This window comes from Calonectris borealis, chromosome 1 (genome assembly GCF_964195595.1).
Source record: "Calonectris borealis chromosome 1, bCalBor7.hap1.2, whole genome shotgun sequence".
In the NCBI taxonomy this organism is placed as follows: Eukaryota; Metazoa; Chordata; class Aves; order Procellariiformes; family Procellariidae; genus Calonectris; species Calonectris borealis.
In genome coordinates this window covers 182,572,453-182,600,240 of record NC_134312.1, presented here as the reverse complement: position 1 = coordinate 182,600,240, position 27,788 = coordinate 182,572,453, and the positions used below count along the sequence as shown (strand labels likewise).

Genomic DNA, 27,788 nt, shown 5'->3' with positions numbered 1-27,788 from the left:
ATGTTTTGTTTTCTGTCCCATAGGAAGCAACTATTCCAAACAATATAATATCCAATCTTAGACCGTGAGATTCATATATTTTTGACCCCACTGAAACACACCCAACATTTTATTGGGGTATTGGGACCAGTACTGTTTAATGTCTTCATCAATGACATAGACAGTGGGATCGAGTGCACCTTCAGCAAGTTTGCAGATGACACCAAGCCGAGTGGTGCAGTCGACACACCTGAGGGACGGGATGCCATCCAGAGGGACCTGGACAAGCTCAAGAACTGGGCCTGTGTGAAGGGGTTCAACAAGGCCAAGTGCAAGGTCCTGCACCTGGGTCGGGGCAACCCCCAGTATCAATACAGGCTGGGGGATGAAGGGATTGAGAGCAGCCCTGCCGAGAAGGACTTGGGGGTACTGGGGGATGAAAAGCTGGACATGACCCGACAATGTGCGCGTGCAGCCCAGAAAGCCAACCGTATCCTGGGCTGCATCAAAAGAAGCGTGGCCAGCAGGTCGAGGGAGGTGATTCTGCCCCTCTCCTCTGCTCTGGTGAGACCCCACCTGGAGTACTGTGTCCAGCTCTGGTGCCCCCAGCACAAGAAAGCCGTGGACCTGTTGGAGAGGGTCTAGTGAAGGGCCACAGTGGGCTGCAACACCTTTCCTATGAAGAAAGGCTGAGAGAGTTGGGGTTATTCAGCCTGGAGAAGAGAAGGTTTCAGGGAGACCTTACTGCAGCCTATCAGTACTTAAAGGGGGCTTATAAGAAAGATGGGCACAAACTTTTTTGCAGGGCCTGTTGCGACAGGACAAGGGATGATGGTTTTAAACTAAAAGAGGGGAGATTTAGACTAGGTATAAGGAAGAAATTTTTTACGATGAGGGTGGTGAAACACTGGCACAGGTTGCCCAGGGAGGTGATAGATGCCCCATCCCTGGAAACATTCAAGGTCAAGTTGGACGGGGCTCTGAGCAACCTGATCTAGTTGAAGATGTCCCTGCCCATGGCAGGGGGTTGGACTAGATGACCTTTAAAGGTCCCTTCCAACCCAAACTATTCTATGATTCTATTCTATGATTCTATGATTTTATAATAGCAGATCTCACTACATAGCAAGTTTTCAATAAAATGATCTCAGAGCATTTGCTGCTAGGTGGATAAACAGAGACTGGGTAAACTCAGCAGAGAGTAATTGGCTGTGTCCTGTTTTCAGTCAGTGGCTGGCAACAGAGAAAGAACAGACTTAAAGCACTGGGGTAAGCTTGGAGACTGATTAGTCAGGAAGCTATTGCTAAAGGCAGCAAGAGTAGGAGCTATCCCAAGAGCTCTCTCACAGCGGTTTTCTCTGCCCTGTGAGACACAACTGGAAATCCCTTAATGCACTCTGCCCTTCATTTATTTTTGCTACTGGACATTTGAGAGCATTTAAGAACGTTACTTTTTTGAGTAGTTGCCTGATGATGGATCACACAGAATTAAAACGATTTTATATTTCTTAGGGAAAGGGGAAGACTACCATCTACAGTACAATTATAAAACTAGGGACTACCTGATAGCAAAGTACTTTTTATTCTGTGCTGAATAGCCAGAACAGAGTTTGCAACTACTCACGCCTCAATCCTGATTTAATCTTTATGCTGAAATTATGAACTTATCTTGCATACCACGAAGGATACATAACTTAAAGCCACAGTACTGATTAATTTACTTTTAATCCAGCTAGTCTAATGAAACATTAGTACACTCAAAAATATTATCATTGCAGCTAGCAGTATAATATAAATTACACAACCATACTCTACAGTAAAGCAAAAGAGCTGATTATCAAAGTACTAGAATTTGGAAGCACGAGAAAGTTGGCTAGCCAAATGTAATGCAAATATTTATATATATGCACTGTAAGAGAATTACTTCCCCTCCCCCACTCCCCACAAGAACTTGTATCATTCATTGCCTAGGACAGAATATACTAACCTAAAGAGCAGCTATTCAAGCTATTGTTTTATCTTCAGTATTGAGTGTGCTGTGCCATGTTTTATTAAATTTATTATAGATAGAGAATTAAAACGCGGAGAAACCTCTTCAGGTCTCTCAGCCTCAAGCACTTTAAATTAGAGACCTGAATGCATTGACTATTAACAATTTATATAAGCTAACACTTGTGTAAGATGGGTACGTCCCTCTCTCTAGCCAGTATAAGGAGCCTAAGCTCCCTAAATCATGTATCTATATTTATGAGGTATTTTATCTCTTCAAGAGATTAAATACATACATTAATTTTGGGAGATCAGTTAAAAATGCTTAATACGTGATATCCCAGAGTAATTAACATTATAAAGCACTTTACGTGTTTAGTGCTTTGATCCTACTGTTTTCACTGCAGTCGTAAATGTTTGGCACATCCGTAAAGCAGACCCTGTAGATCGCAGCTTAAGAACCAAACAATGTAAACTGGGAAAAACCCAAACAACCCCAAACCCAAAGACAACAAACCCCCTCCCTCACAGAATGGTTTAGGACCAGAGGAAAGGATAGGGCACTCTACCAGCTTCCAGCATTTCTTTTGATGTAGGTCTCATTTCATCTCATCTCATTTTTTAAACACTGACCAAAATTTAACAGAGTCCTCCACAAGCTCCTCCATCAGCCTAATTGCCTAATTTGGCATCGTGTTCATATGGGTTATCAGCAGGTTTGGAATCTTTAGATTGACTCACCCAGTTCTTGAGATAATGATGGTGGAGTGAAAGATTAGACATCATAAAGTTTACTTTCTCATGGAAAAGATGGATCAACGAAAATATTTATATTTTAGAACGTAAGAGGAAAAAGTATATTAAGTCTCCCTTCTCTGGTAATGACAGCAATAAAGTGCACCAACTGAAATAAGAATAGGTCTTCAGATAAATTTCTCAAGAGACAGTTCTTATGGGAAGAGAAAGCAATTTTGTCAAGGAATTGAAGTAAAGCATTTGAGGAGGAATCTCTACTTTTGAAACTAAGCAAACATAAAAAAAAAAAATCATCAAATATAATTATGACTACAGTAAAAAACAAACAAAACCCCAAACTTATACAACACTATTAAAGCAATAGAAGCCTTTCTGTATTAATAGAGTATATATTCTGATCCCTTCTTCAGAGGCTAGAGAAAACAATTGGAGGATCAATGTAGCCCATCAGTCTCCATCTTGAAGACTTATTTCTCTGGCTAACACAACTGTAGTACCTCAAACCACTGCCTCTCAGTTAAGGTACACAATTCTGATACTAATTTCTTCTGCTGTTAAGAAATTCAGTTACCAGACTAAAAGACCAGTCAACTTTAGGTGCCAAAGTCAACCTGGGTAATGAAAACTCTCACTCAGCTGCGTTTAACCCTGGTTCATTCAGATTCCATTATTCCCTCAGGGAGAGGATTTAAACCATGTTTTCCACATCCCTGGAAAGTTCCCTTCTGTTCATCAGTCCCTCTGCTCGCGGAGTTTCATATAAGTTACAGATGTTACCAAGTCTAGTGATTCAAATATTCATATTGAATGGAGAAGGCTGATGATGATTCCTGCCACAAAAATCCAGTGACTGAAGTAAAATACCATGACCTGGAAGCTCTAACCATGAAAATACCAGCCTATCAACTTGTGTCACATTAAGGCAGGCATTTGCCAGCAAATAGTTTACCTGTGGTTCTATTAAGCTCTTTGATCCAAGATGTTTATACCAAAACAGTGGTGATTTCATTCCATTCCATGCGACAAATATCTATAATATTAATACAATCTTCTCCATTTCCCACTATTATAACTTATTTTTTGGTGAAGTAGAAATTCATCTCATATCTTAAATAAAACAAACTGTCAGTAAATCGAGCAAAACAGGAGGCACATCCTGTTTTCAGATTATTTAAAATGGTTTCCCTCTTTCTGTTTATGAAAAGTGATTATCAGAAAATGCTTTCTAGCCAGTATAGGTTCCCAAATGGCAGGGAAGTACCCAAGTGACAAAGTGGGTCTAGATATAAAAATATATAACCTATTAAATCAGTTAATTCAGATTTTAGAAATAGAAAAGAAACCTATGAAAAGATTGTTCATTATGGCAGTGCATCCTACTTTTCTGTGGTTCAAGGCTTGTTAAAATTCCTGGACATAGCTCCTGAAACTGCATAGCTCTATTAGGTGCTGTACACAGATACCAAAATTTGTTTTGAAACCCCCAAACTGGATTGTGATACCCAAATTTGTTCCTGACCTAAAAGATATCCTGCTTCAAGTAGACAAAGTAGTCTGTCCAGAGCTAACTCAAGTATCTGCATGTGCACTGTACTGTAATGTACCATGTATACTCATAGCTTTTCAAATACAAAGAAACAGGCTAAAAGCCTATGAAAACAGATAAAAAGATAAAACTCTGGAATAATTATTTGCCCACGCTGAAAATCTGCTGAGATTTCATTCCATTTCCCTGTTTATGACACTAAGTATTCTTGATGTTATCTTTTCAATTTCTTATTTTATCGTTTTGCTATGGCACGAGGAGAGAGAAAATCTAGGACTGCAAGTTTGAATACAATGTAGAATAAATTCACTCTTAGTTTTCTAAACCTCAGTTTTTAGATTTTGAAAAAATATGGTCAAACTTGTAGGGTCAGATAATAGTTTTTCTTTGATTCCTCTACATGGAGTTAGAGAAATATCATGAGACAATAAAGCATGAGAAAACTCTTTCCCCAATAAAATAAAAAACCCCTCACCATTACAAAAAAGTCTTCTTTTTAAGGTATCATGACAAAATATTGTAACAGAAAGACCATGCTATAACAAGGTGTTGTTATAGTCTTTCAAAGAAAGGAAGAGTATATATTAGCACTCCTGTTTTTTACAAACCTTGAGGAAGTAAAATCTGCTAGGGAATTGCATGGACTTGAAGTAATTTTTCTGTTTGGTTAAAATGATCTTGCTTTAAAAAGTTTTTTTTAAAAAAACATTACCATGCCAAGAACAAGGGTCAAACTACTTTACAGTGTATGCTGAAAGTGAATAGATTCTTGATTAGCCCAATATCCTCCACAATCCAAATATTCTTTCCTGAAATTACTTAAACTATAGCTTCTCATCTTGGATTTGTAAGCTACATCAACATAAGAAAAGAAGAGTTACAGTCCAACTACCTCACACTACTCCAGATCATTCAGTGTAAGTCTGGCTATCATCTTTTCTTCTGCCATTCATGCGAAAGCTGCATTTGCCCCCTATGTTTCCTTCCTTTACCACTCATGATCTCTAAGTTTGAGCCACCAAGAAAAACCCTCTTGAGGCTTCTGATTATTTTGCTGGGTGATTGATGTAGATTTTGCCTTAGGCATTTGTGATGGAAATACACAAGACTCATCTATTCTTGGAATGAAACAAAGATGATACTACATTTATCAAGCAACTTACAGACACAACCACCAGTTCTGGTTCAGCTTAAATGCCATTTCCCTTTAGAGTATTCCAAAACTTGCAAGTAAATCTTCCAAGTGTTCCTACCCCAACAAGGCGAAGAAGCTGCAGGATACCCTTGTTCTCCCTGCATCTATTTAATGTCCTTTATTTGTACCTTTGCAGAGCATTGGCTTACAATGAAAAAAATCAAGCTGAAACATAATTCCAGTATTTCTTTTACATTGTACATTTTTGCTCTGTTGCAACAACCACTTAGGAAAAAAATGAAATTAAAGTCTCCCAAAGGAGGAAAAAAAAACCCCAGAACATTAAGGGAACACATTCACTTACATGGCGAAGAAAGATGAATTAAGAAGTGTGCTTAAAGGATTTAATGAGTAATGTTTTGTGCTTTCTCTACATCTTTTGAATTACTGTCTAAACAATGTTGCATTAACCAGACATCACTTGAGTCACAGAACAGACTCAGGTCAGGACTGATACACTGTTTATTTCCATCTCAGATTTTGTCCCCAGTGGAGTCTTTTAACCAGAGAAAACTCATTTATAATGTCTAGCTGATGAAATTTCCCTAACCAATATTTCACTTTTTTCTTTTTTTTTTTTGGTAAAGAAAGATAACCCTTTTAAGGAAAAAAAAATGTATAAAACAATATAAAGAGCAGTATGGCTGTTGTTCAGTCAATAGATACATCATTTATTCTATTTGGATCTAAGTTCTTAAAGCCTTTGAAGAAAGAGGCAGGAGTTTAAATGCTACTTGTTCTTAACATTCAGAAAACAGAAGTGAAAGAATCTGGTAAATTTATACCTAAAATCTTGTTTAACAAATATGGAAGAGCCTTGAAAAGTACTCTGAGAAGTGACAGAACCTCTTTGCTATACAGATCAACTCAGTAATTGTCTTCGAATGGGAAGTTCTGCGTGACTACACAATGAAAAGACAAATATGGGTAAATTGTTGGTAATTTACAGCTCCCTTCACAGATTTAAGATTGTCCACTGATGCATATGCAGAAGACTGCTTTGAATATATAACTTGCCTGCCATAGCTTTTGGAAATCTGGTTACCTAGCTAGACGATTATGAAGCTGACATTTACTGTATGTGCAATTATGGAATATACAGTGTCACTGCTTTCAAATGTCACCTCTTTGCTACAGTTCTTCTCTTGCAGAAAATGTCCTTGCCTGCCTTGAGAGAAGCGATCTTATTCAACTAGTACCAATGAACGCTGGCAAGATATTTACAAAAGCAATTAGCTCTTCTGAGTGCCTAATTTGACATCTTCAAAGGGTCTCATTTTAGGAATGAAGTTGTCAAACCTCTGGAGAATAAGCCCCATTATAAGGTCCACCTTGTCTCATGGTGGCACCTAAAATTTTTACTCTTAAAAAGCTTTGGTTGTCTTTCTTGTCTATATTATGTTCACATATAATTCTTTATGATAAGACACAGAATGAAGGATACACGCGTCACCTTACTCATGGGAGCTGATAAGGGAAATCTCACAAGACTTCATAAGAGGAATAATAAAATAGGCACAGCAATTTTTTGTAGGATTACAATACCTCCTCTCCTTTTCTGAATATGGATAAGTGCTAAGATTGACAGTGTGTGTTTGGCTTATACCAAGGGCAGGTTAACAATTTTTTTTTTCTGTCTATACCAGTATTTTCACTGTACTGATATGCATTTACTACTAATTTGAAGTCTCCTTTTCCATTCTTAACTGAGCTTGCATCCATTTTGCAGCATTTGGTATTTAAAAATAAATAAATAATTAAATAAACGAATGTTTTATACCTCTCTTTATGTCAGTATTTATTACAAAGTTTGATTTTATTAGCTTTGTTGGAAAGGCTCGGGGGGGGGGGGGGGGGGAAGAAAATTTGTCATTTTTCATCCAAAACTCTTCTCGTTGGGTGTCATCACTTCTGACCTGAATACTTTCTCCACTCCAACATTAAATTACAAGAGGGAGATCACTAGAAAAAGATCCTAAAAACTTTGCATCAAAATTAATCTTATTCCTAGATATATTGGAATGTAAATTCTTCAGGGTCATCTCTGTGAGAGACTGTGTGTGCATATAACTATGGCAATGCAGAAATAGTTCTAAACAAACAAATAAAAATGAGTAAATTCACTTTCCTTATCTGGATATTTTTTTCCACACATGCAAAATTGACTTTTGTGGTCACAGTTTCTTTGAACTCTGCTGTCTGCTCTAGGAAAAAACTCTTTATTATAAACAGTTCAGATGGTTTCAGGGGAATAATTTCTGTTAGAATAAGCGGCAATTTTACTTGACCTATTAAGTCAATATTGAAGTGAAGCTTTGGTCTTAAAATTGGAACAACTGAGAACTACATTTTGTTTTTTTTAATAGAAATCCTATTAAATGTTTTACTTTCATAACAGTGCCTACAGATATTCCAAATCTTCTGCCAAGGAAACTTGTCTATTGAGTTGTCCTGGTTTTGGCTGGGATAGGGTTAAATTTCTTCCTAGTGCTGTGTTTTGGATTTAGTATGAGGAGAATGTTGATAACACACTGATGTTTTCAGTTGTTGCTAAGTGCCCTCCTAGTCCAAGGACAGCTCCCGTGCCTACTGACTGAGCTAGGTACACAAGATGGGAGGGAACATAATCAGGACAGCCAGCCCAGCTGGCTAATGGGGTATTCCATACCATGTGACATCATGCTCAGTATATGAACGGTAGGCGTGATCCAGGAAGTACCGATCGCTACTTGGTTATCGGTCAGCGCGGGTGGTGAGCAATTGCATTGTGCATCGCTCATTTTGTGTATTTTATCATTATCATTATTATTTTCCCTTTTTCTGTTCTATTAAACTGTCTTTATCTCAACCCACGAGTTTTTCTCACTCTTACCCTTCCGATTCTCTCCCCATCCCGCTGGGGGGGTGCAGGGAGTGAGTGAGCGGCTGCGTGGTATTTGGCTGCCTGCCAGGTTAAACCACGACACGAGTAAAACTTCACAAAGCCTTACAAAAAATTTCTCCACCAGAGGTACAAACACTGATGTTTTTAAATCACATACAGAAAGAAGAATGTGCATAGTGCCTTCTAAACAGTATCTACCATGAAGAACTGGTAGTGTCAAAAATGCATCTTTACTACTAACATGTACTGGGTAAAAAGTTATCTTCAGAGGTTTCATTGTTTTCTCCAATGTTAAGTACTTCTAGTGTTCACTACAGACTGTTGTGGAAAAGACAGCAACATACACAGATTTAAGAAAAAAATAAGGAAAAATTAGGTTGAAATGTCAATCATAGTTTGCTGTCATATACAGCAATGATGAAATAAAATAGTGACCTCTAAGTGGTTGCACTGTCGGTTTCAAGAATTAAGATGAGCCTGAGCTCATTGTCAGCTATGATTGTCAAAAATAAGGTAGCAGAGACAGTAATATGAACCTCAGATGACAGTTCTATTACGAGTAAAAGATGGAAAAAACCCAATGAACATGAAAAAAAAAGGGGTTTCTTCTGCTTAATTGGAACCAGAATGACATTGCTTGACAAAGATTTTATTTACCAGAGGTGTTTAAAATGCTTCAGACTAAATGTGACATGAAAATTATTCTATTGTTTATAGATTTGCTGAACAAACAGCTATAGTAATTACGACTATCTCTTACCATGGAAGTTTGATTTAAATATAGAAACAAGGCCTTATTGTTGCCTTTGGAAGTATAGTCCACAACCCAATTACTGATTGCAACAGAAAGATTTCTTTCAACCTTTGCAGTCGCAAAAAGCAATCTGTATTTTTTTACTTCCATTTTTTAAAGCTTTTCTTTACTCACAGCATTTTGAATACAAGCTACTTGTAAAGAAAAACACTTTCTGCTGCATTTGAGGTATATATACATGCAATCAAAGCTGCATCTTGAATTTGTATTCATGCATTTCAGATAACGTTACCTTGGCTAATGTTACTGCAAATAAATGCGTAGCCATAGCAGCAGAGAACTTGATGCAGGCTGCAAAGCCTGACCGAAAACTTAGTGAATAATGCAGCTTTCTGTGCTGCAGTAGGCTCTGTGCTGCCTTGGATATGCTGCTATGTGTATTTGAACTTAACTAGCTTGAAATAAATGTACAAGCTGCAAATATGCCTTGACTGTTGTTGTAAATAACTGATAAACTCAGATCAGCCATAGCTATTAGCTACTTGAAATAATCTTCTAATGTGCAAAATCCTGATCATTGAAAATTAAGTGCTTTCTTCTGCTCCCTAAATAAAATAAAAAAGCTCCCCTGTTAGATGCTACTGAATCAAAACCTTATGGAAGTACAACACTAAAATTATACTAATACTCTACTTGTGTCATACAGTGCTCCAAATGGGAATTGCAGCAAAAGCATATACCACAATATTTACTACAGTTTATGGCTCTTTGCAGTTAAAGAGCCATAACATTAAGAGGTAGTTTTGAACATATATGTAATCCAGTTATTAATTTAAAAATACAAAGCACCATGAATGGAAACAAAGGAAATAAATATACCAATCATATCTATGTCAACAAAAATCAAGTGAAAATTATTTGTATTCTTAAGGTGTTAGAACATTTCCAAGATCTAGCAATTCCAACTGTATATTATTTCTATTAGTTATGCAGCAGGGCTTTTCCTCAGCAAGAAATTATCTGACTTGATGGGCCTTGTCACAAGCAGGAAAAACACGATTGGTAATTCTGATCACAGAAGTAAGGTAGATTTAAACTTGACAAAAACCACATAACATGTTAGAAAGAGGCAATCTGTTCAATAAGAGTGCAGTAGGACTGAAAATAAAATAACACACCCAAGAGGCTACTCTGAGATGCAGCATGAGAACCAGTACTCCTTTTTAATCAGAAATATCAGCTGAACACTACCAGAGCTTTCTGGGGAGCTCAACAGATCATGAAGAGAAAAAAGGCCAACCAATGGCTAGCATTCCATTAAATTTACTATTCCTCCTTTTTTTTCTTAAGCAGTCCGTTTAGTTAAAGGAAAAAATTTCAGTTCTCAGTTCTAGAGCTAAGTAGCGTTGGCTTGCTCCTCTGTATTACTTTGTTTTATAGGGCTTGGCTCGGCCTCACGAGCAAGTGATAGTTTGGTACCTTGAGCAGTATCATACTGAGGATGACAACGACAATGGTGAAAGAGATTTTTTTCCTGCTTCCATTTATATTACTTCCTATATTACAGGAAAGTGTGCATTCTGGCTGTATTTCTCTCCTTTGCCATTGCCTGTGAGACATCGAGCCACTACTTTCTAGTTCCCATCTATGCTGGGGTCTGATTTCTATTCCACTTTTATTAGAGAAATATCTTTAATCATAAAGACTAAACCAGAATTTATTCATTTGTTTGTTTTTGTTTTGTTTTGAAACAGAAGAGATTAGCTAAAACTTGATGGCATCTGCCCAACAGAGATTGCTACACTCTGAATGATTCAGAGGACAGACATTTCAAGTCATGGCTTGTAATTCTTTTTGACCGTGTGATGAGTCAAAGAAGTTCATCCTAAGTATGAATCTGCAGTGTGTATCAGTAAAGTATATCTTCTATATGTGAATCTGTTAGTCTCGTCAGAAGAAGCAGTAACCAAACCAGTTACCAGTTAACCCAAACAGCCAAAACCAGTACAGAAGCCAAGAAGGAAAGTGCTTGAATTGCTGCTTGAGGACTCTAAGCTTAAAATATGTGGAGATCAATAGAGTAAGCCAGTGGCTTTTTTGCCATGATACAAAATTTAGCATCCATTTGAAATTTTAGGTTGGGAAAACCAGCAAATCAATGAAAGACCAAGCCAATACTTCTGTCTAATGACATATCCCAATTCTTCTGATTTGGGATGAAATCACAGACTCCTTGCTTATACAGTGTATATGTAATAAACCATTATATACCATATTCACTACTTATTATACACATATACCTAGAAAGAATAGGTTATTGCATATGTATCTACATCAGATATAAAGTGCAAGAAAAAATTATATAGAGGATAATACCAAAAAAACCCTGACATTATACATTGTTGAACTCAGAAACAGAAAATTAAAGAAACTTTATCATCATTCTTGCTTTGACTGGACACATCATTAACTTCAGTGAGGTGGTTATTATCTAAAAATAAACTTTGATACTCAGGGTCTAGTATTCATTCTAGATAGTATGCAACCTGCATAATTTCTGATTTCCCAATAACAAAATAAATTATTAAAAGCAAGTTCCCAACTTACCTACACAGTAAGTTTGAATAGCAAAGAAAAAAAAAAGTTCACCTCAAAGATGAACTTGGAACAACCAATGACCATATATTTCTATCGAAAAGCCAAAAAGGCTTTGATAAGTAAACTCACCATAATCTACACCAAGTTTAGTGCTCTGATTGGCTCAAGATAGGAAGATGTAACATGTAGATATTGTGACAAGTGTCAACAAATCAAAAACACACTAATTAATTCCTTAAAAGCAAGCTTAGAGTTGTGTTATCCTGTTCCTGAGCTAACAAGACAGGTGAAAGAAAAGCAGAATTCATTTTAAAATGTCTTAGAATCAGACTGTCTCAAAATGCTCTATGAAAAACTGACTTTGATAAAAACAACAAAAAATCTTAGAGTTTACTTTTACTCTTCTCTCCAAACCGAATGTCTGAACTTCAAACTTCAGTACCAAATTATATCCATCTGATGTACAGATCAGTCCCCAGGTTAGACTAAGATTTTGCAGAATTAAAATCTTGGGTTTTTTTTTGGTTTGTTTTTGGTGTTTTGTTTTTAACCTGAAACATAAAACATGGCCCTAACGTTTGTCCAAATGCAGTTAGTTTGAAAACTGGAAACTACACCTCCTGTCCACAGACAACTAGCTAGCTAGATAGAACGGGTTGAAAAGAAGCAACATTCAACATAATCTTTCTTACAAGCAGAAACACTTCTAGGATAAATTCAGATGTGCTCTGTAGTCATTATCCAAATATCAATATGTTATGTGCTAGACAAGCACCTGTCAAATATACTTGATTCTTCTTTGAGCCAATTCGTCTAAGTGAATTCATTATCTTTCAACTGTCCTTCCAGCTCTATTTTCTTTAATTTTGTGTTTAATAATGCCAAATTCTGTACATTCTTTTTTTTTGCTATAAACACTTAAGAAATAAACACTTAAACATGAGGTATAATTAATATCGTCAATTTGATGGCATCTGCTTTATAAACTCTGCAGTGCATTTAAATATCAAAGGATAATGAATTCTGCTTACAAAACTAAGAAAGGAGATACTTCTTTCTTTAAGTTTCAATGAAAATTTTTCTTTAACAGAGGTACTACATATATAAACCTTTTCCTGAAACCACTAGTCATGAGCCACTGAAAACAGTCACTCTGGACTCCTCAAACTTAATTAAAACACAGCTAATATAATAATATCCTGTAGATTGTCTAACAAACAAAGCCAAAAAGCACACACACCCTCATTGTAACTTTTCACGTATGACCAAGTCCTACTGATTTCAGTGAGATAGGTCAGGAGTTTATGAATAAACATATGAATAAGATTCATGCTCAAAATTTAGAGAAATATTTTGCCATGAAGTAAATGATTAATTTACTATTACTTTGCTGATACAACATCCCTTTTGAATTATACTGGTAAATGATAGCTTAAGCGATTCCAGCTATAGTATCAAAAAAAACAAGACAAAGAAAAACGGAATGAATGTAAAAAAGTTCTCCGATTTGGTATCATATACAGTTATATACATTTAAAATGTTCTGCGATCTCTGCTTTCTATTATAGTTCCATAATCCATTAAAAAATCCTTGCATAATTGTTCTTAAGGATTATAAAAGTACTACATTTAAAAACATAACCAAATTTTAAATAAATAAAAAACCCACAAAAGATAGAAGAGCTTTGCAAAGTAACCAGTAAGTATAGTTTCAGGATGTAATATTCAGGTGATTCTTAAAAAGCAGGTTCCAATATGGTTTCAGTATTTCACTAATGTAGAAAACTGCAAAAATCACAGCAGTCTCTTGAAAGCACAGATCAACTACATAAGCTAAGAAGAGCATGCAATTCATGAATATGGTTGATTACCATGGTTACAAGCTTTCAGCACAGGCCTCTGTGTGGTTGGACTGAGATTTTGTGGTATGTCTGGAAAAGCAAGGAAACAATGGAAATAAAACACATCTTTGAAAGTTACTGGAGTATTGTAACAACATTACTATGTAGAGTTATTTAGAAGTTAGGTATTTCTAGGATTAAAGTGACAGTTATATACCAGTGCAATAATTTGATTCACTTACGGGGCAAGATGACTTTTCCTTCCCCCATTCAACTATAAACCCTAAAAAGTTAAAGTACATGTGGCTGTATCGAAGAGTCTTGTCATAATAATCAGGCTAGCCTAAGTTCAGTAAATTCATCTCCAAAGTGCTACTGACATCAGCAAAACAGCCTGGACATCCCTGAAAGTTGTCATTGCAAGAAAGAATTAAACCTGATAGCATTTAAGTTCTAGAGCACTGGACCCATAATGCTTTTAACTTTCTCTGGAAAATAAAATATAAAATAGAATATTCACCTTTAGACCTTGGTGTCCTTTTCCTTCGGTCTCGAAAAGCTGCACCTGATTGCAAGGCCTCCAACAGGCTATCCATCACTCCAGTCTCCTCACCTTCTGTAAAGGAGAGAAGGAACCCTCTACGTTACCATAGCAATATCAAAACATAAATAATAATAACAATAAAAAACAACAATAAGATATATTAATGGTATTATTAAAATTATTTATTTCAAACTTAGACCAGGGCTTTAACATTCACAAATTGCTCTCTTGCAACAGATTTGGTCTTCTATAGATTGAACTAGGCCAAATTTTATTCCATTTATTTCACATTCCTCTTTCTCTATACTGAGAGGCAAGCATAGTTTTAAGTGAAATGTCATTTCACTCATATTTTCATTTCAGTACCCTTCTGCAACTGCAAATAATCAGTTTCATGTCAGCTTTCAAGAGCTGTCCCTTAAATAATTTGCTCTATTAGATAAGAGATCATTTCAGTTATTGGTATAAAAAGTTGAAAATGTTTCTCAGCAGGAAGCTGAGTGAACAATATTGGACTGGATAGGACACAGAGTGATATCCATAGGTAGCTTTAATCAAAAGCCATTTTCCCTTCGTATTTAATAACCTCTGGCCAATATTAAATAATTGATGTAGTTCACGAAAATTCTGCCTATCATATTACACATGTATGTATAATATCCTCCGAAAGAATTATGAATGTTACTGTGAGATTATAATTAAATGCAAGCATTAAATGCCCTACTTTTATTTCCTTAAATAAACACATCAGAAAATGTTAGTTTTTTGAACCTTGTTAACCCCTTGTGTCTATGCCTGGGAGGACAAAGAACACAACTCCAGGGATTTACTATACGACAAAAAATTACCACAGAGGAATAAAGAATTACATGACAGAAATCTCATTATGCCTCACTGGGCAAAACTCCCTAGGTCAACACACACCTTGGATACAGTCAGACACATCATGCAATTCTGCAGTTACTGCTAACAGTGAATATTCAAATCAGGATCTAAACTAGTTGGTGGGTAGAACAAGATGCGCTAATTTAAGGAATTCTGAAAGTGCTGGACTACAAGTAAGGAAGCAAGGCAACCTTCTACACCTGAATATGGGGAAAAATTATTATGGGAAATGTTGCTTTCCAATACTATTTCTATTTGTTTCCCTCCTTTAAAGAAATTCCACCTTTCAATAAGCTTTAAAGAATTCTAGCATCATTCTAAGGTAAGTGGTTTCAAGGGCAACAAAAATAATTCAGACAATAAAAGCTCGAAGTTGCAGAGAGGAAGGTCTGGCAAAGTACTGTCAAATCAGCATGGGCCGAATCATGAATATGACATTCTAGAAACAACATTTTTCCTTTCATTATTCTACCACTAAGTCAAGAGTTGAATCTAATTTACCTTCTGAGAACTTTAAGTCTGGATATCATTCAAAAGCAGAAGAGGAAAGCATACCAAAAAGAGGCACAAGATTTTGGGAACCAAGATATGCAAATCATCGTTTTAAAAAAAACAAACCAAAACATTTATTATCTCAAAATTAAAGCTTTCCTGTCTATAAATTAAAGAAAAAAGACCTTCAAATATGACTTGAAGTCACATAGGGGTAATCTCATAAAATAAAAAGGATTTATATAATCAAAAATTCTATAGAAATACACATATAAACATATGTAAAGCTGACAACAGATGTTCCCTAACATTAACTCAAATTCAAATTAGATTTTCATAAACATTTTTGTCATTTTCTCTGTTACACCAGCAACTACTTTATTATTTGCAGAAGGACCAAAATATTTTCTTTTAAAATCCGGTTTTGTGCAATTGTATTACATATTGCATTTAGTTAGCACTTCTGTTCCTTTTGCTTGCATTTTTACCCATTCTTTAATTTTTGCTAATTCTACATGTATATTTGTGTTTAGAAAGTGATTTTGTTTTAGTTTTTGTAATTTCCTAAAAATATCCTCTAAGGAAAACCCTTTTCCTTCCCTGTAGTATTTGACTTGCTGCTTTCCCAAGATGCTGGTCCTTAAAACAACAAAACTGTAAGAAAACACCCTTAGAATCATAGAATCATTTAGGTTGGAAAGGACCCTTAAGATCATTGAGTCCAACCATTAACCTAGCACTGCCAAGTCCACCACTAAACCATGTCCCTAAGTGCCACATTTACACGTCTTTTAAAATACCTCCAGGGATGGTGACTCAACCACTTCTCCAGGCAGTTTGTTCCGAGGCTTGACAACCCTTTTGGTGAAGAAATGTTTCCTGATATCCAATGTAAACCTCCCCTGGCGCAACTTGAGGCCATTTTCTCTCGTCCTATTGCTTGTTACTTGGGAGAAGAGACCAACATCCACCTCACTACAACCTCCCTTCAGGTAGTTGTAGAGCGCGATAAAGTCTCCCCTCAGCCTCCTCTCCTTCTTTTATGTCAGTGGACTATTGCTCCTGGAATTATGATATATATCATTTGTTCCTTAATAAGTACAGAAAATGCAGGAGTCATTACTGCAGTATCTGATGCTATCATCATAAGACATACTAAAGTTATACAGTAAAGCATATGATAGTGCAGACGACACCAAGTTGGGCGGGAGTGTTGATCTGCTGGAGGGAAGGAAGGCTCTGCAGAGGGACCTGGATAGGCTGGATCGATGGGCCGAGGCCAACTGTATGAGGTTCAACAAGGCCAAGTGCCGGGTCCTGCACTTGGGTCACAACAACCCCATGCAACGCTACAGGCTTGGGGAAGAGTGGCTGGAAAGCTGCCCAGAGGAAAAGGACCTGGGGGTGCTGGTTGACAGCCGACTGAACATGAGCCGGCAGTGTGCCCAGGTGGCCAAGAAGGCCAACGGCATCCTGGCCTGTATCAGAAATAGTGTGGCCAGCAGGAGCAGGGAGGTGATCGTGCCCCTGTACTCGGCACTGGTGAGGCCACACCTCGAATACTGTGTTCAGTTTTGGGCCCCCCACTACAAGAAGGACACGGAGGTGCTGGAGCGTGTCCAGAGAAGGGCAATGAAGCTGGTGAAGGGCCTGGAGCACAAGTCTTCTGAGGAGCGGCTGAGGGAACTGGGACTGTTTTGCCTGGAGAAGAGGAGGCTGAGGGGAGACCTCATCGCGCTCTACAACTACCTGAAAGGAGGTTGTAGCGAGGTGGGTGTTGGTCTCTTCTCCCAAGTAACTAGCGATAGGACGAGAGGAAATGGCCTCAAGTTGTGCCAAGGGAGGTTTAGATTGGACATTAGGAGAAATTTCTTTACTGAAAGAGTGGTGAGGCCTTGGAACAGGCTGCCCAGGGAAGTGGTTGAGTCACTGACCCTGGAAGTATTTAAAAGACGTGTAGATGAGGTGCTTAGGGACATGGTGTAGTGGGCATGGTGGTGTTGGGTTGACGGTTGGACATGATGATCTTAGAGGTCTTTTCCAACCTTAATGATTTTATGATTCTATGATTCTAACTCCGTTCACCACAACTCTTTGGGCCCCGCCACCCAGCCAGGTTTTCACCCAGTGAACAGTAACCCTTAGTTCTTCTCTTTTCTTTATACTTTTTATTACCAGACTACTTACGTTAACAACCTTACACAAAATAGCTATACACAAAAAGAAATAAAGGAAAATATTAGCAAACATTTTATAAATTTTCGTAACATTTAAGTACATTTATTTTCTGTGCAATACATGGCAGATATAGAACAAACACGAAGACTGAAATACAGATTTTTCTCTTGCTTTGCGCTTGGTATATCATGCTTTATTATGCTGAAGTTTGTTCTCTTATGACTAATGGACTATCACAAGTATTAATACGGCTCGGAATGTACCTTACAAAAAATTACTCAGATTATGTATTCAGCTTCCTGGTTTTTTTTGTTTTGTGGTGGTGGAGTTTTTTGTTTGGTTTTTTTTGTTGTTGGTTTGGTTTGGTTTTTTAAACTTTCCTTTCTCCATCTGATGTCACGCAATTCTCTAAAATACTCATGTTTGGAATGAAAACAGTCAGTGAATAGTTTCAAACCAAAGTGATGCTTGAAAAAATTTTGAGGCCAAGTCATTAGTTACATTAAAGCACATGAATGTTGGAGGAAAGTTTATAAGCATTTTGGGTAATAGTAATGCAAAAAAGATTGAATAATATCACAGTCCCCAAAATGATACCATAAATGTTTATGGAAAAGAGTTCATAAGCTTTGTTTTAGGAAGTAGAAATAACAGAAGAAAAATTTCAATCCTATTTCAGCATGTCATCTTTTTCCTTTTAAGCCTATACAAAACTGCTATGGATTTCATAGTTATTTCAAAAATTTAACAGTTTTCAAAAGAAAAAAATCCTGATGCATAATCTGCTATACTATAAAAAGACCCATCAAATAAATAAAAAAAGATTTAAAAAAATGGAATAGAAATATTGCAAACCCACACTTTTTGTAGCATAGCTGTGACATATTTATGGGTACTATCCATTTTTTATAGTTATCTGAAATATACTGTATTCACAAATTGGATTATAGATTAGTGCTTCTATTGACATGAAAAACAGTTAACAGAAGAATAAATGGAGTATATAGAAACTTGAATTAAAAATCTTCTCTAGTAGTTTTCCTGTATGCATGGATGTATTGAAAAATGTTAACCACAAACGTTAACAATAAAAACATTCATATTTAATAATCTGTGTACCCAAAGCATGCAGAAAGCCTTTTTTTCAAACTTCTACACCTTCAGTTAGGCTCCAAATTCTGTTTTTTGATGCCTATGCCAGCAGTTGACTGTGACACTTTCTATGAAGTTACACAGCTAGCTATTAATACCCATTATATCTATAATATTGTCCAAGTTTATATGATGGAAAGTTTAAGAAATGAAAGTGTACCATGCAGTATTTTAGAAATCTTTTAAATTGTCCTGGGATAACTGCATACAACATTGCTACAGTGATTGTATAAGAGTCGCAAATATTGTTCAATATTAACACTTCCTATGGCACCTTTAAATCGGCTTTCACAAGCTGCTGCAGACTGCTGTCACCAGTCCCAACTGGCTTCCTAATTAGTCAAGTGTATCAATCTTTTGACATCCTAGAACTAGTAATTCCAGTTGGCTTGCAGATAGCTACATAGCCCACAATAATTCCTTTGAGAAATATACCCTTTTGTCATCTAAATGATCTTTTTTCTTTCAATTGCAGAATAGGAGATTTAAATACTTTTTAATATCATACCTAATTAAAACTCATACAACTGTCTTTTAAATACCATCTAAAGCAGAAGTAAACTTGCCAAAATAGCTGGTAAGTTTTGCCCTTGACATTTCGGTGCCACGTCAGATATAAAGTGCCTAATTTCACAATTACATCTTTAAAAATGTTAAGAATATTAGAGACCCTTCTCCTTTAGTGCACTATCATATGCTTTACAGTATAACTTTAGTATGTCTTATGATGATAGCATCAGATACTGCAGTAATGACTCCTGCATTTTATGTACTTATTAAGGAACAAATGATATATATCATAATTCCAGGAGCAATAGTCCACTGACATGAAAGAATCACAAATATCGTTAGCAATATGGTTTTAAAATAAGAGTGGTGCAGTAAGATTACTTTGGATGAAAAATGTTTCATTTTTACAGTTCCCCTGCATCTGTCCGATATAAACTAAAACTTCACACTCATCACTAGGACTCCTGAAGTTCACTTTACCAGGAGAAAAACATATAATAATATGTCTATTTCCTCTTTCAAGGAATCAACGCTTTATTCAGCTACTCCTCTCAAAAAAAAATCTGCTTCTTTTTAATGAAGGAAATACTAAGGAGCTTAAGAAAAATCAAACCAAGAATTCTTTAGCATGGTTTCTGTTGATGTTGCCTACTCAGTCTGTACGCTTAAAAGACTTATCTACAGGGACTTCGACTGCCATTTTTCACTGGGATCTAGTTTCAGCATTGAAATTACATACAGCTTTTTGTTACACTGTAAGTAATGGAAAGGATCAGCTCGTAAAGCCAACCTCTGAATACTAAACCTCATCTGAAATTAAAACTGCACAATTGGGACAAATGTATACATTAATAACAGACCTTAATATTTCATAGCTGTAACAAAAGGAAAAGGGTGCAAAAACTCAAGGGCTACTCATCAAGTTATCTGAATTAGCAAGGACTTTAATTATCTTTATATCATCTTCGAAGTAACTCCATGGCAGCACTCAAGCTTTTATATAATTTAAAACCAAACATGGAGTGCTGAAGCTATTGGATTTGCTTTTCTTGTCTGAAGAATTAAGTCCTGATCTTACAATTCAGTAATTACCGGAACGAATACTTTTTTATTTTTGTTTGACTAGAATAACAAGCTGCTTTTTTTCCTCTTCAGCTCAGGATATAATTGAGGTTGGATATACTGTACCCAGTTTTTGATCAAGTGAAATTTAATCTTTTCACAGCCTTTTTCAGTCTCAGAGTCTCAGACAGCCAGGTTCTGTGAAGTATTCATAGTGCTGACACATGACAACTTCTAGACTTCTCAGCCTTATATGTGAACAGGTCAGGAGACTTTTTGAAGACTCTTATATTGTCAACATAAGAATACAAAGCAATCTTAATGTCCAGAGAAGGGAAGGTTTCAAAATGTTTAACAATGTGACCACCTAAACTCAGACTCTTCACTCCAGTGAAATTCAGATACAATCTTACAAAGGCATTGTGGGTGGATGTTAAGGGTATCTTTGTCCAGAAAATGCACAGCAATATACAGACTTCAACTTGAACTTTTTCTGGTAAAAGCCATAGCACCAATCAGATAATCTTCACTGACAGGTGAGTGAAGGAATATGTGGCTATCAGTTTGAGTTTCAATAACGGTGCACGGACTAGAGCCGTGACTCGTAACACAGCACAGGAGTTCTTTGACCCTAACCAAGTCTTGCAAGAACCTTGTTACATTATCATGAGGAAAAGAAAATTTCCAATGAACAGATGCAAAGCGGAAATAGCTGCCAAGTGTGCCTTGGATGGACTGGTAGAAAGGACAGTTCCCTTTAGATTTAAAAAGTGTTAAATCCAACTTCGGCCAGATGTATCAGTACTCACTTGTCTTTCCTCAGTGGTGACTTCAGGCAAAAGACACATACCAGTCCTTCCCAAAAGCGAAACATATGTATATATCTCACAGGAATGACATCAACAATCTAGTCTAGAAGAGATACATTTCTTACTGATGCCCCACACAAAGTAGTAAGCCTTTGCTAGTGCTTCAGAGCCCTAGGCAAGTGTACTATAAAAAGGTATGATTTCCCCTAATGACTGATGCACCTACTCCATAAATCTTCTAGCTGAGGAGAGTGGGTTTCATGCCATCTTGTTTGCTCTTGCTGAAACTGTTCCATCGTTGAGTTGTTATAAAGTGCTTTTATGGTACAGAAACAGATAGATTTTGACTCTGAGCATATGAATGAAAGTGTGCCCCAAGTTCCAAAGAGATCAAAACAAGTGAAATGCAAACTAAGCATCCATCTTTCACGAACTCTGAAAGACAGCTGTCCCTTTCAAATCAGTTGTTGAATGTAAGGTTAGGAACTACACCAATTTAACTTCCGTAAGATAACTCATACCATAAAAACCAAAAGGTAAACTGTTATTTTAGAGGTGGTTCTGTACCACACGGATACAAAAATACTTCAGTGATGTAAGATACGTATTTCTGCATCTCAGCTGGATCACAATTTCCCATTTAAGTAATGGGACTGATAGTGAAATCACCTTAATATTGAACTTGTAATAAAAATGTATACATTTCTGATGTTCATCATGAGTCTATAAATCCCATTCTTTCTGTGACAACAGAAGAAAGCCTCTGTAAACTCCCTTTCCACACAGATTATCCAGGATCATTTATATTGATTCCAGATCCAGTAAACAGTTTGCCAGTGCAAGCTTTTCTGAGAGACATCCCCAAAAAGTTTTTCTGAGGTAAATTGGACTTATAGAAGAATAAACAGAATGTCAAACCTTTGAAGTGGTGTACCCCAGGACTTGATACTGGGGCCAACTTTTGTAACCTCTTCCTTCGTTACCTGGATGAATGGACAGAGTGCACCCTGAGCAAGTTTGCATATGGTGCAAAATTCAGCGTAACAGTTGACATACCAGATGGTTGTGCTACCATTCAGAAGGATCTTGGCAAGTTGGAGAAATAGGCAGACAGGAATCTTAATGAAATTCAACAAAAGATCTGCATGTGGTGAGGCGTAACCCCATACACCAGCACAGGTGGGAGCCAACTGGTTGAAAGCAGCTTTTTAAAAAAAAATTGGGGATTCTGGTGGACAACATCTTGACCATGAGTCACTATGGTCGTCTCTGGCACAAAGGCACAAAAGAAAAGCATTGCTAGCAGGTCAAGAGAGGTCATCCTTCCCCCCTACTCAGCACTGGTGAGACACATCTGCAGTGCTGGGTCCAGGTCTAGGCTCCCCGGAGCAAGGGAGACACAAACATACCCAAGCAAAGTCAGTCAGCGGCCACGAAGATGATCAAGGGACTGGAGCATCTCTCATATGACAACATGCTGAGAGAGCTGGGACTGTTCAGCCTAGAGAAGAGAAGGCTCGGGGGATCTCATCAATATATATAAATACCTGATGGAGGACTGGGTGGCGTGTAAAGACGACTGTGCCAGACTCATCTCAGAGGTGCTCAGAGACAGGATAGCAGGCAATGAGCACAAATTGAATTACAGGAAATTGCATTCAAATGTAAGATTTTTTTATTTTTTCCTGTTTGAGAGTGGTCAAACACTAGAACAGGTTGTCCATCTACAATGGAAACTCTAAACATGGCCACAATAAAAAAGAGCTTACCTTTCCACTGACTCCATAGAAACAGTAACTAACAGTCTGAAAATGAAATGATTTATCTGCATACACACCTACTCTCTCACCAACTCAACAATACAGGATATTCTAGTAATGCATTATATATTGCATTACCTGACAGTATTTTTAAAAGCCAGTTAAAAGACACATTCTTCTTATAGTCCTTTTTCTATTCACTAGGCATACTCTGCCTTTTTAGCGGAAAAATAAAACTGCTAAATTAAGCAGAATGTTCAGTTTTGGTTACTTATATTTAATCACTCATAACTAAAACAGACCACCCTTATGCACTCTTATCTAAGATTAAGATTTGATAGGACAGCTTATAGTGAGAACCGTCAGCTACATATGAAGAAGTCAGTCAATAAGTTTTACTGTTAATTAATTATTTTTCTGTTTTCTTTACACATCACAGCTCCAACTTCAACGACGCTGACAAGAATACAACCAATCTGTTTTTCAGACTAGCCAAAAATAGTATTTTCATTAGTGTTGTTTCACAGAGGGAAAAAAAAAATCACCTATTGAGACATAACAATTAGAATTTCAATTAGAAAGCAGTTGGAACCACTCTAGTAGCATTCTTAACTAAACGTAGCTTCTTATAAGAATATATGTAGCTGAATATAATGTATGTGTGTGGGTGTGTATGAGCATCTTGTCTCTTGGTTACTGTGTGCCTCTGAAGGAGTTCACTGAGCACAGGGAAAGACATTACTATTTCCATTCAAATTTATAAACAACCAATAAATCAGAAAATATACACAATGATCACTCATACTGACAGTTGTGCTACAGAGATGAGGGGCTGAAGGAAATTTAAAAGTTATATAATTTCTCACTCGTGGAGTGAGAAAGTTCTGACTGGATTACATGACTGAGCTTAGCCAAAGGAGAGCTTCCGGACAGCTTTGGGTGGGCAAGACCCTTTTTTTGTTTGGGTGGCTATAAATGCACAAGAACACCCAGGAGGATCAGACCAAAGGTCCACCTAGCCCTGCATCCTCTGTGCGCTAGTAGCCAATAGCAAACATCTATAAAAAAGACAGGGTAAACATGTAATGACATTTCTAGAATGGTCTCTTGGTCTCCAGCAGTGATTCAAAGACTTTGTATTTGCATTTAATAGCTTTCAATGAATAGAAGCTGCCAGAGAAATCAAGTAACTTCTGTCAACAAGCTTCAGAGCAAGAATATTTTGGTACGCTGTAACAAGAGTGTACTTCTGTACAACCACTGTGAAGATAAGCGTCATAGTGAACAGCATAGAAATAGAAGCAGCAGCAGACTCAGTTTGAAGGAAGAGTCAGAGACATGACCTTCTCTTCTGCTAGCTTTCCAACAATGACAGAGGAGGTTCTTGGCTCTTTTACAACCTTGGACTTGGAAAGTAAAAATAAAGCATACCCTCCAATGCTTTGGTAAGGATATTTATTCCTCCCCTCCTCTGCAACTTGAGAGAAGAAACTTGTGATGATTCAGAAAAAACAGAAAGAATAAAAGCATTTACACATAGCAGGAGTGAGAATTTAAAGAGGACTCTAATGTCTACCTCCTTATGGAGGAGATGTGAGGTAGTATTTGGAGCAGGAAATGCTTACTCAAACCAAAACCTACTCTCTGCATAAATGTTAGAGCTCTTAATCCCAAAGATGGCATTACCATGAAAAAAATTTCAATCTCTGGAGCCATTTTAAGTTTGCAGCGTTCTTTTCACATTTGTTTAGAAATTTTACTGCTACAACATAAATGACAAGTCTTCTGAGAATATTTATCTACAGACATTACTTTAATGACCCTTAATTTTTTTCAACAGTCCTGTCTGTTTTGACTATTCCTCTGTCTCCCAGCTGCTATTTGTTTTTTCAGGGGCTTTGTGTAAACCTCAGCTTCACAAATGCCTTTCAGCTACTACCTCCAAAGGTTCCACTTCTAAGTAAAATTTTCAGAAATAAAAATAATTGTTTCTTCCAAACCTCTTGTTCTTTTGGAGCTACTGCTTAGTACAAACAAATAGCAGCTGCTGCATTCTGAGCCCATGGGTTGCCAACAAGTGCATGAACTACACCTCCATGCTTCAGAAGATTTAGCACCTTTGAGATCTTGTTAGAACATGACTTGTGACTATTAGTTGTTGGGTTTTAATTAATATACATTCAGATCAGCTCTACTTTTTTTGCACTAAAAAAGTCTAATTCCCTGAACATCCTACAGTGTGAGACTTGATGAGGTTTTGCTGTATCTTTTGATGTGTCTTTTGCTGTGGCTTCTGCAGATGTATCACACATTGTTTTTCAGGCCAGATTTTTTTTTTAATTAAGCATACCTGTATTTTATCATTCTTTGTATCATTTTCAAGTACAAATGTGACAATTATTCTCAAGGGAAAATCTGTCCTCAGTAATTTACCCAGATTTATACTTTACTGTCAAAACAATACAATTGCAGCTGAAAAACAACCTCCATAGTTAGTGACATATCAGGTGACCTCTCCTTTCCAGTGGATTTGTGGTCAGTGTCTGTCACCACCTGTTCCTCATATATAGGACTTCTTTTTTTTTTTTAATGGGCATAAAGCAAAATTAGATCTAGTTTCCAAGCTTGTCATGAGCTTACTGTCAACTGCCCACTAAGTATTAACATCAGTAAGTACTGAGTAGGCAACTCTATAAGGTCCCACAGTTCTTTCTGCTCATTGTTATTTAATGTAAGAGGAAGAAGTTTCACTCCTCACAGTTCCAGAAAAGATTTATTCCCCACTGCCCTCATAATAAAAGTGATCCTTAAGAATAAATTTAAATAACAAAAAGTGACCTCAGTGTCTTGGTTTCGGCTGGGATAGAGTTAAATTTCTTCCTAGTGCTGTGTTTTGGATTTAGCATGAGAAGAATGTTGCTAACACACTGATGTTTTCCGTTGTTGCTAAGTATCTTGTCAAGCACAACTATCCTCCAGGAAGCTACCAAGCTACTACCCCCCCAAGACTGGGAGGAGGGAACACAGCCAGGACAGCTGGCCCAGATGGCCAAAGGGGTATTCCATACCATGTGATGTCATGCTCAGTATATGAATGGTAGGTGTGATCCAGGGAGTACCGATCGCTACTTGGTTATCGGTCAGCGCGGGTGGTGAGCAATTGCATTGTGCATCACTCATTTTATAGATATTATTTATTATTATTATTATTATTTTCTCTTTTCTGTTCTATGAAACTATCTTTATCTCAACCCACGAGTTTGTTTCCTCACTCTCACCCTTCCGATTCTCTCCCCGCCCCGCTGGGGGGGGGGGGGGGGGAGAGGGGAGAGAGTGAGCGAGCGGCTGCATGGTATTTGGCTGCCTGCCAGTTTAAACCACGACACTCAGGAATCCTCTTGGTGAAGAGGGTCCAATCTGAGGATAAGTGGAGGCAGTCATGGGACAACCGGAAAGAGTTATCATCACCAGAGAGGAACCGAGATGAACAGAGCACTTGAAATTCCAAAAGGGGAAACTCCCTAGAGAAACACAAAACACTTGTTGGATATTAATATTATACCCTCAGGATTTCTTTATATAGAGCATTATCAGATCTTTTGTCCCCTTCACAGTAAATTTAGTTGCACAAAACCTATACCTAAATGCCCAAAATCTAGCAATAAACCTATTATTGTCCAAAAACATGAACAGATTTTTATAATCTGCAACATTTGCAGTCCTTCAATCCCCCCAAAGGAAAGGAATACTGTTAAGAAGTATTGATTCTCCTCTCCCAGTGAGAAGAAATTAATAAAATGGAGGCCTTACAAACTTGAGCTAGGCAGGGAAAATAGGGTCTTTGAGGGTACCTACTAATACAAGTAGGTTTGGGGATTTTTTAATTTATTTCAAAGGCAAGCATTTTATCTGTTGGAATTTGAATTTTAATTACCTAATTACGTTTACTATTTTCATTGCTTAAACTGTCAGTGCTGGGATCCATAATGTCCTTTTGTTTTGCAGAACATTACAGAACTAATGAAAATATTCATATTGCACAACTTAGCAGACAGTAATAAAGTAGTAAATGTTTGAAGAATCAAAACCTAAAACACTCTTAGCAAGTTTGTGAGACATGAATGTTTTTTTCCAAAACCAGATAAACAATACAAAACCTCTGCAAAAATAAAAGCTGCAAAATTGACTGCAAATAAGGTCATAACTGTCTAAATGAACTGGAACGTGGATTTAAAACCAGTTAGTTATGATAAAAGTGAAACTAAGTAACACAATTGAAAACAAACTAATACTCTAGATTGGAAATCAGATGTTTAAGACATCATTTTGGCATCACTTCACTGCTTTTGCATAAGAAAGGGCAGCCTTTGTAAATAACCATTGATGAAAGTGGCTTGTTACTTAAATAGTATTCAAAGTAAGACACAATGAAGATGCCACAATGATGGAGTTCTCAATTATATTACAATAAATTTAGCTGGTGTTAACACAGTTATAGAATTCTTTACACTGTGATAAGATCAAAATAATTGATTGGTGTGCTTTCCACTGAGAATCTGAACAGCATGAGAAAGTATGTATCTGAATGTTAATAGTATGCAGACAAGTGGCATTTACATAAAGATCCCCTTCCACTGGCTATTTACCTTTGGAACGCTAGTATGTGATAGTTTGAACTGGCTTCATAGAAGTAAAGCAATCTTATTGACAAAGCATCTCATGATGAATATCACTTTGTATCCCAGAGAGAATTTAGAGGACAGATTTTATTATCATAAATTTCAAAATACCAAATATCATTCACTGCTTAGACATTCAAAATTTTTAATGAATTCCACGTACTTTTCAAGCTAG

The 27,788-nt window shown here is 36.9% G+C and overlaps 1 protein-coding gene across 1 annotated transcript in view; it reads right to left on the bottom strand.

Moving 5' to 3' along the window:
- DIAPH3 (diaphanous related formin 3) overlaps positions 1 to 27,788 on the bottom strand; it is a 247,827-nt gene that overhangs the window by 48,516 nt on the left and 171,523 nt on the right. Inside the window, exons 26-27 of the mRNA XM_075139146.1 lie at positions 14,063 to 14,158; positions 13,573 to 13,632 (exon numbers count right to left, since the gene is read on the bottom strand). Coding sequence (XP_074995247.1) covers positions 13,573 to 13,632; positions 14,063 to 14,158 — 156 coding nt within the window. The remainder of the gene's footprint in view (positions 1 to 13,572; positions 13,633 to 14,062; positions 14,159 to 27,788) is intronic.